The following is a 17,593-nucleotide window of genomic DNA, read 5'->3' as shown; positions in this document are numbered from 1 at the left end:
GCTGATGGGGGAGAGGGACTTGATGGGGGGGGCGTTCCGATCGGTGGGGGGCGGTGGCGGGGAGGAGGCGGAAATCCTCAATAAATAAATAAATTAAAAAAAAATTTAAAATGTCAGGAGAGTCTGAGCTTTAAAACCTCTTCAAAAGATTCTGATGTTTTTTTGCATTTCTTCAGCTTCCAGCTATCCAGACATTTAGTTCACCCTCAACTTCTTCCACTGCTGGTTTCTGTGGAAACTACATTCCAGCCCTGATACCTACCAGCAGCAAAAACTCCTGATTTTATGAAGAACGGCATCATGACTGATGGTTCTGGTTGACAGTCCATAGCCTGTCTTTGAGCTTTATCCCAGAGGGCTGCTTGGCCTCCCTGACATTGATGCTGTCAAGAGTGTTCAATGCACGAGAAATCAGAGAGCTTAGATTTCTCCAGAGTACCGGGAGAGGGAGTCTACAAGGCAATCCCGCGTTGTACCTGCACTAAGGTCATGTTCTACAGTGTAAGTATACGCCCTTCAGCTTCATCACTGCTTTATTTATGGCCAAATTACATCTGCCTGTGTGACAGAAACCCATCCTTGCATTCAGAGAGCTAAAAGAAAAATGTTCACCTACTTGGCCTTCTTTTCATTTTGTGTGGCTTCCTTTCAAAAGTAGAAGTTCAATCACCAAGGCAACAGCTTATGCCAAGGTGGAATTTGTCACCTAGCTGCTTAGAGCTAGTTGCATCGATAAAGAAACTGGAGTTTGTTACTTGGCCTGTGTCGATCTGAAGAACCCTCTTTACATGTAACTCAGTTTGGTATTCATTCAAAAGCTATTTGCTTTTCAATTACGTGTCCCAGTAGAAAAAAAACTGGTAGTTACAATTAATTTTCTGGCATTACTTATATATCACAGAGAACATCAATGTAGAATAGTTTTAAATATTAATCAAGAAGCTGAAGGTATGTGCAACAATATAAAATTTTAATATATAAAGTAATTATTCAGAGGATTTTATTTATTAGCCGACAAATATACATGGAGTACTTCCACGAGCCACAAACTGCTGGACAGCTCTTCCAGAACAGATGATAGCTGGGGAAAACATTCAATGACAGTATTTTTTGCCTCAATCTTCGGAGACAAGATTTTGCTATGTCGTCCAAGCTGGACTTGAATTCACTAAGTATCCTGGCCAGTCTCAAACTTGCAGCAATCCTCCTGTCTCAGATTCCCAAGTGCTGGCGCTATCAGCATGTGCTACCATACTCAGCTTGCAACAGCAATCTAAAAACTTATTTCAGGAGCAAGGTGGCAGCAAGTGATGAAGCCTGAGCATCCACAAACACTTTAGGCTGTGAGTTTAAGGTGAGGGGCTAGGTACAGACAGGCATGTAGATAGGAAATAGATGGGTTTAAACACTAGATCCCAGCTTAGCTTCCAGGAGGCAAACAAGGACTAGGTACAGACAGGCATGTACATAGGAACATACATAGGTTTAAACACTAGATCCCAGCCTAGCTTCCAGGAGGCAAACAATGCAAAAAGTGGGGCTTACAGGCCATAAGCAAATGCCATCAAACATTACTAACTATGGAGATTAAGTTCCTACAGAACCGTCCCAGTTACCAGTGGAAGGCAAACGGAAGAGGGAGGGCCTGAGGAAGAGGGTGAGCAGGCAGAAGAGTTGTATAGGACTAGGATTATGGTGGCTTCCACAGTCTGCTCAGGGCAACGAAAGAGAGACAGGGAGCTACACCGAAGTCCCTGTGACACTGTCATCAAAGACACGGAGTCAGATGTCCTAGAAGAATTCAGTGTAGTTCGTCGGAGCTAAGCACCTTGAGCAGTTGCTGCTACAGAGATGTAGATGTGACAACTTTCGGAGTAGCTGGGCTACTGAAATGACACAGTGTTCTCATACCTACAGTATTGTATAGTTAAGAGTAGTTGTTAAATTGCCAACAGAAGTTACATTATTGTAATTATCCGGCAGGTGGATTTATTTGTGAGAAATATGTAAAACAATGAAGACATGGCTCAATTGTCACTCAGCCAGATTATGCTACTGCGAAAACACAATTCAATTCCTTCACTAATTGCCTGGAATCTAAAAGAGTCAAAATGAGAACATACTGAATTATGCCTGACATTTATTAGACCCACACAGCTTTAAAGTCCTAAGTACTGAGCATGCCACAGCAGTTCTCTGGGGGCTTTTTGAAGCTTAATATTAAACAGCAAGGAAGATGCTTAATCATGAGGTTTTACAAATGACTTATTACTATTGCCTCCCTGGCTAAGACTATTACATGTGACTAGTTCACAGAATTAATCATTTTAATTAGAAGATATATGGAGGAAAGAATACAAAACAAATAGTCGTTTGTCAAAATAAAATCGATTGACAATAGGCAAGAGCCAGATTTTAAGTTACATTATTACTAGGTAGTCAATCTCAACATTAGTAAAAATGACCAAAAATTAATAATATTCAGCATTCTGGATAAACCCTGAAGTATTTTTCTGTATTTAGTTATGAAGACAAATCCCTGCCTTCTATCTCAACACCATGAGCGGATGCGCAGTTGGACAGCGCACATAATGAGCCATAATAACCATGTGGTGTGTTTTCACTTGATTTTTATTAACCTGCTGTGAGGATCAGAGGCTCTTTGGAAATTATTTAATAATAATTATTAATCATCTTGTCTAGAAAGAATATGAGCTTATTTTATTGATGAGTAGTCATCCAGTAAATATTTAATATTCTACTTAATACAGATGCTCATGCTAAAAAAATTCCAAGTGAATCCATCAAAGCAGATCAGAGAAATGCTGTATAAACAGCAGAGTCTGTGCGCCCGGCCTAGGGGAGGATACAATGCTTGGATTCTGAATTAGCAGAAGGAATCAAATGTGTTTCGAAATGCATTAATTTAGAAACCATGTTTCCCTCACTCACTCCGTCGGCACAGCTGCAGACTGAAGATGTTAACAACAGCAAGGACTATTCCTGGCCTGGGATACCGACAGAAAGGACTATTCCTGGCCTAGGATACCGACAGAAAGGACTATTCCTGGCCTAGGATACCGACAGAAAGGAGTATTCCTGGTCTAGGATGCCGACAGCAAGGCTGTTTTCAGAAGAAACAAACACACCAATCACAATATATCTTATGCTCTTGTTCTGTGTCTTTGCTGTAACTCTTTATGTACAGCAAATATCTATAAGTGAATATCATAAACTTGTGATTGCTGTTATATAACTCAACAGTTAGCTTGGAGAATGGACAATAAATAGGATAAGCAATAAATTACATAGACTCTGAAGTGGTGGTGGGGGTCAAGGAGGAGAAAAAATAAAGCAAGAAAAAGGCTTCTGAGCTACGTATGTGTAACCATGTGTATGAGATAGGAAATCAGGGGTTCATACGTATGTGTAAGTATGTGTATAAGATGGGAAATCAGGGGTTCAATGTTTAGCTGGCCAAGAAGGCCCTCTAGCCAAGTTACATGTGGAGAAGAGTAAGAAATCAATGCCACTTATTTCACACATAAGAAATTTTTTATCAAACATCCAAAAAGTTTCAATGAGAATGAAGACTATGTAATGGAAAACCACGCTGCACAACACGATTTCCTGAGGAAAGCAGCTTCCCTGGTTTTACAACTAGGCCTGGTAAACTGGAAAAGAGCAATCTGCTGCCTATAGGGCTTAGATTTTATGTTCAAAAGCAGAGGGGAGCTTTGTAAGCACGCTGGGGCCCATGCTTCAGCCCGCCAGGGCAGAGTGTTAGCAGTACTCAAGCGATGATGCAAATGACTCACCAGAAGGGCGGTCCTGACTCAACTAGCTGACACCTTCCCACCATCCTATTGGTTTTCTGTAGCCCATTACCTGCTGCTCATCAGAAAACTAAACACACTAATGCAGGTTCCAGTTCTACACCGACAGTTCAGTAACAATGCTTATTTATTTATTTACTTTGTGTGAACGTGTGAGTGTGTGTGTGTGTGTGTGTGTGTGTGTATACAACTTAAGTCTTTCCTCCCTGTGGGGTTGGGAGATTGAACTCAGGTTGTGAGTCTTGCTGGCAAGGGCCTTTACCCACTGAGCCATCTTGAGAGTCCAACACCAATAATACTTTTGAGGCTTAGGGAGTTGTCTGTCCTTTCCCAGGATGACTTGGGAACCATTTACTGTACTTAGACTGTAGCAGCCCCAAGTTACCCCACCAGCCCCGAATGTGGGAAAGAACTGACCCCCGTGTAACATTTGTGGTGTATTTTCCTTGGCAGCTTGTTAGATAACATGGAAATTCTGTATGTAGCCTTAGGACTGCAAGGATGCTCGGACTACCATCATAGCCTCTCCGCAGCTCAGCCTTTGAGAAACTGAGGCAGCAAGTGAGTTCCAGCTGCCACTGCCAACACTGAGAGCAGGGCAGTAAAGTCACAGCAGCCCAGAGGCTGCTCAGTTTAGATTCCTATCAGAAAGCATCTACGCATTCAGAGTGGAACTAGGGGTAAGTTCTGGAGCATTCCGTATGCCTGAGTGTCTTCACTGGTTAAAAGAGGTTGAAGTGCGGGGGAAATGTATGACATGGTGCGTCAGAAGACAATCACAAAATGTCTGAGCAGCTGCAAAACTTTCAAATTCGATTTTTTTTTTAAAGAAGCTCAACAAGAGGTTGGAAAAATGGCTCAATGGTTAAGAGCACTCGCTGCTTTTCAGGGGGCAGGGTTCAGGTCTCAGCACCTTCAGTAAGTGTCTCTGCAGCATCTACACCCACACACGGTGCACATACATACACTCAAGCACAAACACATACACAGAAAATGATTTTTGTTTTCAAAAAGAGTCAAGGTCTGGGCTGGAGAGATGGTTCAGCCTTTAAAGGCTAGACTCTCAACCAAGAAAGAGTCAAGGTGCCTTTAATCCCAGCACTGGGAAGGCAGAGGTAAGCCTGACCTCTGAGTCCGAGGTCAGCCTGGTCTACACAGTGAGTTCCAGGACAGCCAGGGCTATGTTGTCTCAAAATAACAACAACAAAAAAACAAAAACAAAACAAAATAAAACAAAAAACAAAGAGTTAAGATATGCTTTAATTTGGGACTGTCATAACTGTGCTAATGGCCATTTTCACTGAAGCTCTGGGCTGCCGCATACACTCATTTGATACAGTGCCCCCACGGCCAGCTGTGATAAGGCACACAGCTGTTTCTTCTTTCTCCTGTCAGCAGGTACACGGAAGGAGTAAGGCCGAAACTGGTTGGTCATGGCAGGAGCCATGTTTTCCATCTGTTAAAATCCATAAGCGGGGCACAGCGGCACACATGTGTAACCCTAGTACTTGGCAGGTTGAGACAGGAGGATCGCCAAATGTTACGGCAGCCTAGGCTACACAGAGAGACCCTGTCTCAAAGCCACCACACCACGTGACTCAGGGTTTTATCTTTACAGAAACTCAGTCACAGACGGGGAGATGCGGTGAGGGGAGATGGCTGTCTCTCCTAGCTGGAAGAACACTCAGAATCACTTCTGTCAACAGAATGTTGAGTTTGGACTCTGGGTCACTTTGGTACTTTCTTTTGCAGTGCTGGGGGCAGAACCCAGAACTGTGGACATACTAGGCAAATACTGAACGACCGAGCTGCATGCCTGGCTCTCCCCTGAGTTATATTTTTAACAGACTGTGCACAGAGAACTATGAACATTTCGTTTAGTTTTTCTGAATGATCAAAATCCACACTAGAAGAAAGTGCCACAGTGCTACACACCCTAAATCGTTTCACTTTGTAAACCAGGCACACACCAGTGTTCTACATAAGGATTGACTTTTGAGTCCCCAGAAATATTATTCCAATTAAAAAGTGGGCAGTCAACACATGCAGGAAAATAGAGCGTTTTCCTCAGTGAACAAAATGTCCCATGAAAAAGGTGTGTGGAGTGGGATGGTGTGCCGCAGCGGTCAGTGTGTGATCGGCCCTCGCAGAAGGCAGAGCCGGCTGCAGCAGGTGTAACGTGGTAGGCTGTGTGTTTTAGAAATTCTACCTTGACACCTTAGGCTTCTTTTCCTTTCAAGATACTTTACACACAAACTACAGAAAAAAAAAAAAACAACAAACGAAATCTTGTAAGAATTCTAATCCACTAACTGGACACAGGGGTTTCTTTCCAGCCAATCGGCTGAGCTGCTTCTACATTTCCACGTGTTCCTTATGCACAAATCAAAAGGAGAGTCCATACTTACTGGAGAGAACAGTTGTAAGGAAAATGTAGTCGGAGAAGGAGATGAGCCCACATTCTCCAAGGGTGTAGAATATGCTGCCTTCATCAGCAAATTTTTCTCGTTCCTGGGCAATTTTCTAGTAGGCACGGGTCCCACCAAGAAATAAAGAAGAAACGATGGAATTAGAACACACAGTGGGAACGGACTGGGCAGTTACAGCACAGGTCACGCACCACCTAAGCATTCCTATGACAGCCATTCGAAATCAATGGATCCTTTACAGTTTTTAAGCCAATGAAAATTCCAAGACAAAAGATGATTAAGTTTTTTTACTTAAGCACTGGGTTAATATGAAATTAGAAAGGAATTTCAATTATTTCCTGCTATGGACACACAGCCCTACCTCAGAACTGTTTTAATTTTAAAACCACAGACTCCATTCTGATGACTAATATTCGGTAGTACAAAGAAAAAAAATCAAACAAATGAAAAAGCTAAAAGGAAATTGGTTCCAACTGAACAAAAATCCACACTGTTAGTGATCGGAATTAGAGGGGAAGCACCCATTTTCAGGGCCATACAAATGCTTCTGAAATACTAATTTTAATCTTTCCTTTTAGACTCTTAATCTTCATCTGAAATATGGACTAGTATTTAGGACAAAGAACATTCTGAAATATAATGCCGAATCAGACATTCACCCCAGGGTTTAGACACAACAACCTAACTCTATTTACTATGTTAGATGCTCCTGCGTTTCAGCTGTTTGATGAAAACAATGGTTTCCTGACTCAACTCTCACTCCAAATACATATTCCCTATCTTTACGCTATCATCATGAAGGTCAGCTTCAGTGGCGGCCCGCCTGACACATGGCCCCTTCCAGCTTGTCCAGTTAGGCTTTTCCTGCTCTCTCTATTCCTCTCTGAAGCACAAAGTGAGTGGTGATACTGAGGATACTTCCAAAAACTGCAAAGGATCCACCAGAGAGTTGCACTTGAAACAGAGTCCATAAGTTCTGGGCCAAGCACAGGTATTTAAGGAGCTGTTCATTCTGTGCACCAAGAGGGGAGAAAGAAAGAGGTTTTAAGAATTCAAACCAAGGAAGCACAATCAAAGCAACAATCCCATGCAAGCAGGAAGAACGGGCAGCACTGCAGAGGAATCTCATGAAACCGACAGGCAGCACCACACCAGCACAGGCACAGGCTACCATGGTTACCTCTGTCTAGTGGAGATCCCATCAACATCACAAAGGAAAGAGAAGTGGTTAGGCGATGGACAGCACAAGAACCGCGGGAGCCAGCATGACATCACCCCAAGACCTTAACCGACTCCGGGGGCCCAGAAACAGGTGCAAATCCACAGGCACAGGCGTGCCAACCCAACAGTCCCAGATTCTAGAGTTCGATCGCAGATGCCATTGGATAAGGGACTTGGGGCCTGCTGCTACTCGGTGGTAGAATCCTACATTGCACGCCCAAGACCTCGAGTTTCATCCCCAGCAATGCAGAAACCAAATAGAAGACAGAAAGCAAGTGCTTCTCTGACTTTCATGGCTGATATATTATCCCCCATGACAGCATTTAGTGGTTATACCTTTGACCCAACAACCAAAATGAGTACTTATGCCAATACTTGGTTTTCTACCCAGAGGTTAAACTTAAATTTCAGGAGAAGCTATTAGATAGATGAAGGTTGGGGCAGCAAGGTCGTTCTCTGGGAAGTTATTATGCAAAATTCATAAATATATAATATAGTTGATATATATTTTTATTTATATATAATTATCTGGTATGTTGTAAAACAATGTGACTAGGAAGATACACACAAAAGGAAAATGTGTTCCAAAGGCATATGATTGCTATCCAAAGCAGTAAGTGTATATGGAAGCCAAAGAATTAATATTACAATAATCTCATGGAGATGCTGCTCTGTGTATTAAAATAAAGAAGATACTGGGAGCCAGAAGTTGAGTAGCAGGTGAGAGTTTACAAAGTGAAGGGAGGCCACTAGCCAGAGTTACACATAGCACTTCCACAGTGCTGCTCAGGAAAAATGAAGGTAGAAACCAAACGTGGCCAGTGACTTTAAATTTTCATTCAATTTCAAACAGACAGAAAAACTGACAGACTAGTATCAGGAGCCAGCACATACTTTTTATGCAGTTTACTAACACCTGACTCCACCGGCTTCATAGTTTATACAGAGACTGCCTTCACATTACTGAGTCAGCTGGAGACGTGGAGCTATTTTACATTACTTTAAATATATCAGCATATATTTCCTGTGAACAGAGCCACACTCTTAAGCACTATAGAATAAACTCGATAAAACCAGAAAATTTAATATTAATATATAGCATTATTTAATATCACCCACTAATAAAGAACCTTAACACATCATTTTGTGTGCATGCCACTATGGCAGTCAGATGACAGCCTGAGGTCAGTTCTTTCCTTCTAGCATGTGAGCGCCAAGGCTCAAACTCAGGTCATGTTGTCAACCTGCATCCTGTCCATTTTCACACCTAGCCAGCTGTCCCAACAATTTCCTTTTTTTTTTTTTTTGGTTTTTTCGAGACAGGGTTTCTCTGTGGCTTTGGAGCCTGTCCTGGAACTAGCCAGGCTGGTCTCGAACTCACAGAGATCTGCCTGCCTCTGCCTTCCGAGTGCTGGGATTAAAGGCGTGCGCCACCATCGCCCGGCCCCAACAATTTCCTTTATACTCATGTGCCTTCTTCCCCAATCCAGATGTGTCAGAATAAAAATGCACCTGTCGCCAAGTCTCTTTAGATTCCTATATCTGCAACAGCTTTCCTTTTGTTCTTTGAAGCGTTATTACATATTATTGTGATGGCATTTCCATAGAAGTCACCATTTTCACTATTTTGTTGTACAACAAAATTGATATTTTTGTGTTTGGCTTCTACCATTAAACGTCCTCTAGGTTCATCCACATTATGCCGCAAATCAATACTTAATTACCTTCTATTACCCAGAACATTGCACTGTGTGTGTAAGCCAGGATTGGTTTACACATCCACAGGCCGGGAACGCAGATGACATCTGCCTTTTGGCTGCTGTACATAAACACTAACAACTGTCAGAGTAGTTGGATTTTTCTCAACATATACCCAAGAGTAGAACTCCCCTTTTGCATAGTAATCATATATTTAAGCCTTGAGGGACAGCCAAACCGTTTTCTTCAGTGGCTTCAATGCACACAAGCTCCACCCCCAGGAACTCAAGAGGTTCCGATTTCTATACGTCCTTGCTGCTATCCTCACGGATGTAAATGGTACCTCACTGACGTGTTTTCTCTTTTAGTCCAGACAGGGTTTCACTATTCAGCCTTGGATGCTTTGGGATTCCCTGTGTCAGGGAGAGTGGAGAGGAGGGAACAAGGGCAGAGTGCACAGGCAGGATGTGTGCGTCTCACAGCAGCTCCGGCCTTGTGATGCACCGTGGCAACAGACTCTCATGTCTAGTCTAGTACACAGTGCTCGTCAGAGCTTCTGGAGTTGGGTAGAAGTGGGAGGAGTAGCGGTCACGGTGTATCTGAGTGAGCCACTTGTTAAAGAGCGGCCGGTAGGAGGGCACTCTACCGAAGATCTGCACAGAAGCTGTGATATTTTACCCACAGACACCGAGATTATCATAGAGCCATCACATTTGGTTGCCAAAATTTTGGAGGGGGTTGGGAGTGCTGGTGCAGGCAGATCGCTACAGCTCTATAATTTTGAGGCTAGCCTGGGGTACACAGTGAGATGATGCCTCAAAAAAAAAAAAAAAGGAATGAGAGTTACAAGGAAACCAATTATTAGACTATTTTGTGCCCATGGCTCTTCTTAGCTGGCTTTTTAAGAAGATCTAATTCTAATATAGATGATAGCTTCAGATCAATTGCCCATGACATACAGGGAAGCTATGGAAACAGATATGAGTTAGAAAATGAAAACTGAAAAGCCTGAAGTATGGTAAAAATGGAAAGACTTGAAAGGCTAACAGGACAGAGAGGGTGTTGGCTAATGGCTCTGACTCCAGAGGTCCCATGAACGGTCAGTTTCGCAAATGGAAAATGCCAGCAAATGTTCCCTTGCTTTCTCCTTTGGGTAATGTTTAACGCTGGACTAAATTTTAAGTCATTTTTTTTGCCTTAAGCAATCATCATCTGTTTGCTCCAAAAGCTAAAAGGAGGCACAGTTTTAAGGAAAACACAATGTTCCTTGCCATCTTCTCTTTGAAATGTAATTTTTCTAAGAAAATCAAAAGGGCATATATTAAATTCAATATGAGAAATCAATGTAAATAGCAAAGATAGTAGACAAACTGTAAGAAAGAAATCAAGGCTGTGCTTAAAAGTGCAAAGAAATATTTCAAAGCTGCTTCAACTGTTTTCTGAGAGCATGTGCTGTAGGATTAGGTGTATTACAGTATCAACTCAGGGAGCTTCAGGAACGTTTCATCTTAAGGTTCCCAGCAGCTCCAGCTACTTCAGCGCGTGGTGTCAATTACGAAGTGCATTTTAAAAAGAAAATAGCAGTCACAGGCACCTTATGAGGTTCCATGCGACATTATCTAGCTCAGGAGTTACCTATCAAATTCTACTCTCATCACTTCAACTTCTGAAATCAAAAGTGTGAGGCAGGCCGGGTGATGGCAGCGCACGCCTTTAATCCCAGCACTCAGGAGGCAGAGGTAGGGGGATCTCTGTGAGTTCGAGGAACAGAGGGAGTTTCAGGACAGGCTCCACAGCTACACAGAGAAACCATGCTTTGAAAAAAACCCAAAAGGGTGAGGCAGAATGCAGGTCAGCTGAGAGCATCCTTTCTATTGACCTTAGAGACCAATGTCTCCTTCTGATGACAAAATTTTGCAGAACAACTCAAAACAATGAGCTCACAACATACATGAACAAAACAGAACTTTTAGTATTCACTTAGAACCTAGCCTTATTTTAACATGTCGAACAGAGCTCCAGGGGTGATGTCACTAAGACACTGAGGTTATCGATCGTAAGAAATGAAGAAGCATCACCACAAAGGGTCTGCTATGGTTTCACCTGTACTACGGTTGCATACTGTTTTGTTGTTTTTTTTTTTTAATCGAAAACCAGGGCTTCAGGCTTAACAGGCAAGATTTCAACCACTGAGCTACATCCTTAGACCCCCAATTTATGGGTCTAAACTCAGAGCTTTGTATTATGAAGCAAGCACTCTACTGCTGAGTGGAGTCTCCAGGCCCTCTTTTACTTTTATTCTGAGACAGGACTTCACTAAGCTGCCACTTACTAAGTTGTACTAGAGAGTGGTCTCATTCTCTAGTGGTGGTGATGCTCCTGCCTCAGCCTCTTGAGAACAGAGATTGGAAGTCTTTTTTTTTTAATGTGCATTGGTGTTTTGCATGCATGCATGGCTGTATGAGGGTGTCGAGTACCCTGGAACTGGAGTTACAGACAGTTGTGAGCTGCCATGTGGGTGCTGGGAATTGAACCCAGGTCCTCTGGAAGAACAACCAGGGCTCTTAATGGCTGAGCCATCTCTCCAGCTTGAGGTTGGAAGTCTTATGAGTAAACTTACTATATAATACACTGTTCCCCACACATGTGATTGCTACACTTCATAGTGAATTACAAACCCCCCGATAGTTTTACTGGGCTGGCAGCTTTGTGCTCAAGTGCCAGCCCTCTGGCTTCTGGCTCATCTCACCAACCTACCAAATCTGGGTTTCCAGTCAGGGTTCCAACCTGACAGCACTGTGTGCTGAATCCCAACCAGTGAGTTACAGGGTTGATCAAAACAGAGCAGGTGATTTGCCCGTCGAGGACTCAATTTGATGGAGCCAATTTAATCTCATCATTCTTTCTACTCGATATGCAGTTTTCAAATTCTCTAGTTTAAAACAAAGTAGCTCTGGGAAATCAACAGACTCCGCAAATCAAATGCTCATGCATCAACCTATAAGAGAAAAATTTTCATACTATACATGGGGGGGGGAAGCAGCAGAGTGGTGCTCCTTAAATTGTTTCATGAACCTCAAGTTTTTGGATTATTTTAATATTGACACTTATTAAAGGTTATTTTATTATCAGTGTTTCTTACCAGATGTGATAGTGCAGGCCTGCAATCTCAGCTACTGTGGCCGAGACGGGCAGATTATATTCAGAGTTGCCCATCTGAACAGCTTACTAAGACCATATCTCAAAATCAAATGTAAAAAAGCAGTGGGTGAGCGCTACAGACCTGTAATCCCAGCACTTGGGAGGCAGAGGTAGGCCTATCTCTGTGAGTTCAAGGCCAGTATGAGCTACATGTAGTGTGTCCCGGGACAGCCAGAGGTACAGAGTGAGACCCTGCTTTGAAAAAACACTTTTTATAAAAGGCAAAATTTGTAGCTTGGTGGTCAAGCACCTGGCTTGCATGTGCAAAGCCCTGGGCACAATCACCAGTACTGTGAGAAAGAAACAAAGAAGAATCGATATTTCTTTATATTGCTAAAAAGAATGTCTAATCTCTCTAGTAATATAACGCTTCTAGAAAACTTGATTTTGGCATATTGTTTCCAAACGGCAAACAGCATCACTGCCTGAGTTACAGTGGGGAGAGGGTGTTAGGGAAGAGTCAGCGATTTTCTCATGCAGTCAATATCACACTTAATTATCTCCTCGGTGCACAGACAGCTGCCAAAGCCTAGGAAAACGTTAGTCTCAAACAATCACATTACTCTCAGTCAAACAGAAGTTGTTGCACAGTGAAAATATGGCACTCCTGACTTGGCCACACCCAGCGGTGCACAAGTGTAGGATGTGGTGTCGGCCAAATGAAAATTAAGTTGACATGTTTTCAGCTCGGTGAAGTTTACAGTTTCCCCTTTACCGACTCAGGTTCTTTTTTCAAACTTCTTAAAGGTCTTTTGTGGTGGAGGTGACATAAATTCCTGTGCAACGCACTGAGGCGGGGGTGCTTGAGAAGGTGCCCATGCCATCTGCGGAAAGCAGCTCTCTTTTCAGTCCCAATCCTAACCACCTGAGCTCCGAGAACAACCCAAGTACCCGGAATGAAGTGTTCGCCTTATTTCATTGGCCTCACAGAAGATGTCATGGGGAGATGTTTAAAACGCAAGGGCGGCAGATGACATGAGCAAAAGCAGCGGCAGCAGTGCAAATGAATCTGCTGGAATGGAATTAACGTCAGGTGGAGGACGGAGCTTTATTGAAGTGATTTATTTGAGTCCTCAGTGTCTGCTGGAGCACCATGAGAACTCTATGGGGAAGAGTCAGATGTTCTGGTGCTGCATGCCCGTGTACTCCTCTCTGTCAGCTCTGTGTGGGACAGCTGTATTTGATCGTTATTGCTAATCTGCTACCCTCATCTAAGAATTCAATTCTGGACTTTGGTCACACAAATAAAAGAGCACTAAGCACAAACTCCCAAGAAAACAACCCCTGACCCCAACAGTCCTGAGCTCGGGGTCTCGGTTGTCGTCATGTGGGTACCATAAATGGCTTCCTTGTCACTTAGTGCCAACCACCTCATGAACGGGCTTAAAATAGTAAGCCAACATAGCAATTTCATCCTTTTTCACGTGGAAAAATACAGCAAGGAAAATAGGTCTTAAAAGGAAAAATAAAAGGCCCATTACAGCAATCACTGCTTACACCCTTGACTGTCACTACTACTATCTCTCAGGAAGTGTTGTGCAGAAAAATTTTTAAATCAAATTTGATACCAAACATAAAAAGATATCCATGGGACACCACTGACTTTATCACTCAGCTGGGAGTGCTCACAGTCCCTAGCAGCACTGCAGAAACTGGGCATGAGGGTCACTGGGATCGCATGAGAAGACTCAGGTTTGGACAAGTGAACTAAGTGCCCCAGTTAACCGGATCGACTGTACTCTTCACTCCATAGCCCATACCACGAGCCACTGTACTTCATATGCTATGAACAGCACAGGGGCACGCAGGTGCCGTGTTTACAGTTTCTGAAAATGTTACTGAGGGCTGGAGTTCACTATTGTGGAGCATTAACTGTGGGGCTTAGTGGTCCCAGCTAACCTGAAGGAAAGGTGAGCCAGAGAGTAAGTGGGATTTACTGAGGCACATGTGTGTTTCATTCATTTTCATGCATCACGTCAACACTAAAATGTTCTACACCCTTAAAGCTTTCTATTCTCAAAGAGCTCCCTGCTCTACAACCACAGGGCATCAGCAGGTATTCAGAACAAGGCGAGAGCCTGCGTCTCCAGATGGCGGATGCTTGAGCTGCTCTCCTAGAATCGTACAATTGTGGCCTTCAAAATGCTCGTATCTAAGTGATATGGAAAAGAACGGTCTAGAACAAAGTCCTTCACGGCAGAGTGGACTGAAAGTTGTTCTGCGGTGAAAAAGCCAAGAATGAGGCGTTGTCACAAATGTAATGGCCAGTTATGTTTATGCTTCAAACAAACCATGGCACATAGAATGGGTTTGGTTGATCTCAAATTTGAAACACAATATAACCTAAAATAAAAATGTATCTAAAGATGAAGTAATAGGAATCTGAATATCTGAGGCAAGCAAATAAGTGACATCCTTTTGGGGGCTCTTAATGATTATATGTATATATATATAAAGTCATTTCTTTGGTCAACCCGAATAACCAAAACACGTGGTAGAACTTGAGAGACTGGAAAGAGACCTGGCTACTCCATGTCAGTACAGTAAGTGTCTGGCGTCATTAGTAAGTTGGCCTAAAGAACGGTGCACTAAGCCAGCAGGGCTCTGGGGCTGGCCTTTCCACAGGCAGTAGGAACAGCATGCACAGAACAGATCCTGCAGAGAGATAAGCCAGGGTTCATATTCTCTAATGAAGGACTGCTGCTTGTTGGGGAAGCTTAAAAGGTATGTACTGGTGTCGCCAAAACAAGTGCTGTTTCTAGAAACTAATATGAACAATTCCCTCACCATCTATAACAGAGAAGTTTATGTTCAATATAAATTTACAAGGTATTCTGAAGGATGCAGTAAAAGTTGTTTTAAAAATATTTAACATCTCAAATTTTAATTTTAATGAAACAGTTTCTATACACTACATCCAGCTACTGATTCCAGAAACCCATAAAAGGTTTGGGAAGCAGAAAAATGCAGGCTGCTTCCAAATTTAAGAGCTTTCCTTGCACAGAGGCCATGGTGTTACTCTCCACACGATCCTGATTTCAGTACATGGGCTCCTGAAGCAAGTGGATAATGGTTGATTTCCAACCTCGGATCAACCGAAAATAGTACTCTGAGTACTGAACGCCTACAGTGGTTGAGCGCTCAGGGCTGTAGATTCGGGAGACTTTCTGTATTTAGTAATTCCCATCTCCTCAGTCTTCACTGAAAGCGTCTCTTTGGAAGGCAGGTCTCTTTAAAAATGCACAGTTATTAATGAGGGGCAAGGGACTTTGAGCTGCCCCTCACCATTTGTCCTTCCACAATGAGAGCCACAGACAAGACATTCTTATGTGACTGACCATCAACGGAGGGAGGGCTTAAGGCCCAAATCCCAGGCTTGTTCATGGTAGGCAAGTGTTCTACCACCAAGAGCATAGCCCTCTTTTCCTCTGGCTAGCTCTTGTTTCTACCTTAGCTATTCTGAAACAAAATCCCCAGAATTTGAAGCATTGAAATGGGCTTATCAATTAGTTATTTTGATGAAATTTGAAGTATTGCTTGTTTCAGAATACAGTTAGCTCCACAGTTATCTACGAAAGATAACATATTCCACCAATAATACGGTGAATGGTTAGTTTGGAGAACTACTAAAACACACGCCATGAAGAGGTGTACAGGGAAAGGCACTGTGAAGAGTACCCTGTGCTCTTCGTTAATCATATCACCAGTTCTTTCAAATCAAGGGATGCTACTATTTAAGCTGAATTTATATTTTTATTCCAGCTAGCCATCCAAAAATGCAAGAGCAATTTTAAGTGAATAAAATCTAACAATTTACACTCTCTAGTTAAAGAGCACCAGCATCTGAAGATCCGTTTAAAAAGTACGTGTTCTGAGTGTCCATGGCCTCTCTATGCCTCCATAGTGTTTCCACGTGTTCATTTATCCCAGGTTACACTCATCGCCTGGCTCAAAAAGACAAAATAGGGAAATCTAAATTACGCCACCAATTTCCTCTTAAGCCATTTTATTGAGCAAGGAGCAACAGGAACCTCCTCATTTTCATTTTTAAATGGTCTTTCATTTCTATGATAGAGTAGGAAAAAACCAACCCAAACAATACTAATATTTAAATGTCCAATTCATTAAAATCTGATGTCGTGCAATGACTACAACTAAGTTTCTCGCCCTGTTGTGTTAACAGCTACTGATAAAACTTCTTCGAATTATGCTGGGCTCTGTATTCTTGAGGCCTGCGCAGTGGTCGAATTGTCATATTAGAGATGAAGCAGTAACTGAAAGTGACTGGAACGGAACCGTGGGGGGGGGGCATGCACTGAACCTTTGCCTCTGAAGCATTAGTATGGATTCCAGAGCAGTGAGTGATTGAAAGCACATGCGGCTGAGTCAGTACCTGCCAGAACTCCTGATCAGAAGATGAGAGAAAGAAAAAAACAGATTGACATTGATTATATGAACAAAACCCCCAAATCAAACATATATGTATATCACAAAACACAACATAGGAAGGAACAATTAAAACCTGCAATAATGATCACTGAAAACCTGGAAATAAAGGAATGAAGAACATACACAAATGGCCTAGACACTATCCATAAGGCACACATAAAACAAAGATCTACAACGTGACCTCCCAGCTCCATAGCACACAGCCACAGGTCAGCGGCACACTCTACACAGAGAACACAAGAATCATTATGTCTTTAAGGAAGGGGCACGAAGACTCCATGTCTTCCCTGGGTCCGTCAAAGCATTTCTGGAATGAAGGCTTCCTATTAAGATGCCTCACAATTTTAGCGACATGTGTTTTTCAACTTCATGCCAAATCGCTTGCTTTGCCATTCACCCCAACACATAAACAACCAGACCTGGATAAGTGCAGAGCATCAGTAACTATGCAGCGGAGCAGTTCAGAATGGACGGAACATGCACCCCTTTATGTTCCGCTGAATCGGGGCTGTCCTTGTGTAATGAAGAGCGCCATCATGTCCATGGCTGCCATCTGAGGGCGCAGTTCAGGTTACCTAACTTATCCTGGTCCTGGCTCCACTCCAAATATCAAGTGATTTAAAGAAACCTTTTTTTAATATTTATTTATTATGTATACAATATTCTGTCTGTGTGTATGTCTGCAGGCCAGAAGAGGGCACCAGACCTCATTACAGATGGTTGTGAGCCACCATGTGGTTGCTGGGAATTGAACTCAGG

At 42.7% G+C, this 17,593-nt stretch overlaps 1 protein-coding gene across 5 annotated transcripts in view; it reads right to left on the bottom strand.

Annotated features, from left to right (window-relative positions):
- The window catches only part of Micu1 (mitochondrial calcium uptake 1), a 146,570-nt gene that overhangs the window by 79,708 nt on the left and 49,269 nt on the right, over positions 1-17,593 (bottom strand). For 2 of the 5 annotated variants that reach the window (XM_026785536.1, XM_026785537.1), the window contains exons 6-8: positions 16,779-16,790; positions 7,446-7,451; positions 6,245-6,359 (exon numbers count right to left, since the gene is read on the bottom strand). In XM_026785536.1, coding sequence (XP_026641337.1) covers positions 6,245-6,359; positions 7,446-7,451; positions 16,779-16,790 — 133 coding nt within the window. The remainder of the gene's footprint in view (positions 1-6,244; positions 6,360-7,445; positions 7,452-16,778; positions 16,791-17,593) is intronic. The other 3 variants (XM_026785538.1, XM_013351229.2, XM_013351230.2) reach the window with 3 other exon arrangements.

This window comes from Microtus ochrogaster, linkage group LG2, assembly GCF_000317375.1.
Source record: "Microtus ochrogaster isolate Prairie Vole_2 linkage group LG2, MicOch1.0, whole genome shotgun sequence".
In the NCBI taxonomy this organism is placed as follows: Eukaryota; Metazoa; Chordata; class Mammalia; order Rodentia; family Cricetidae; genus Microtus; species Microtus ochrogaster.
This window is presented reverse-complemented; position numbering and strand designations above follow the sequence as displayed.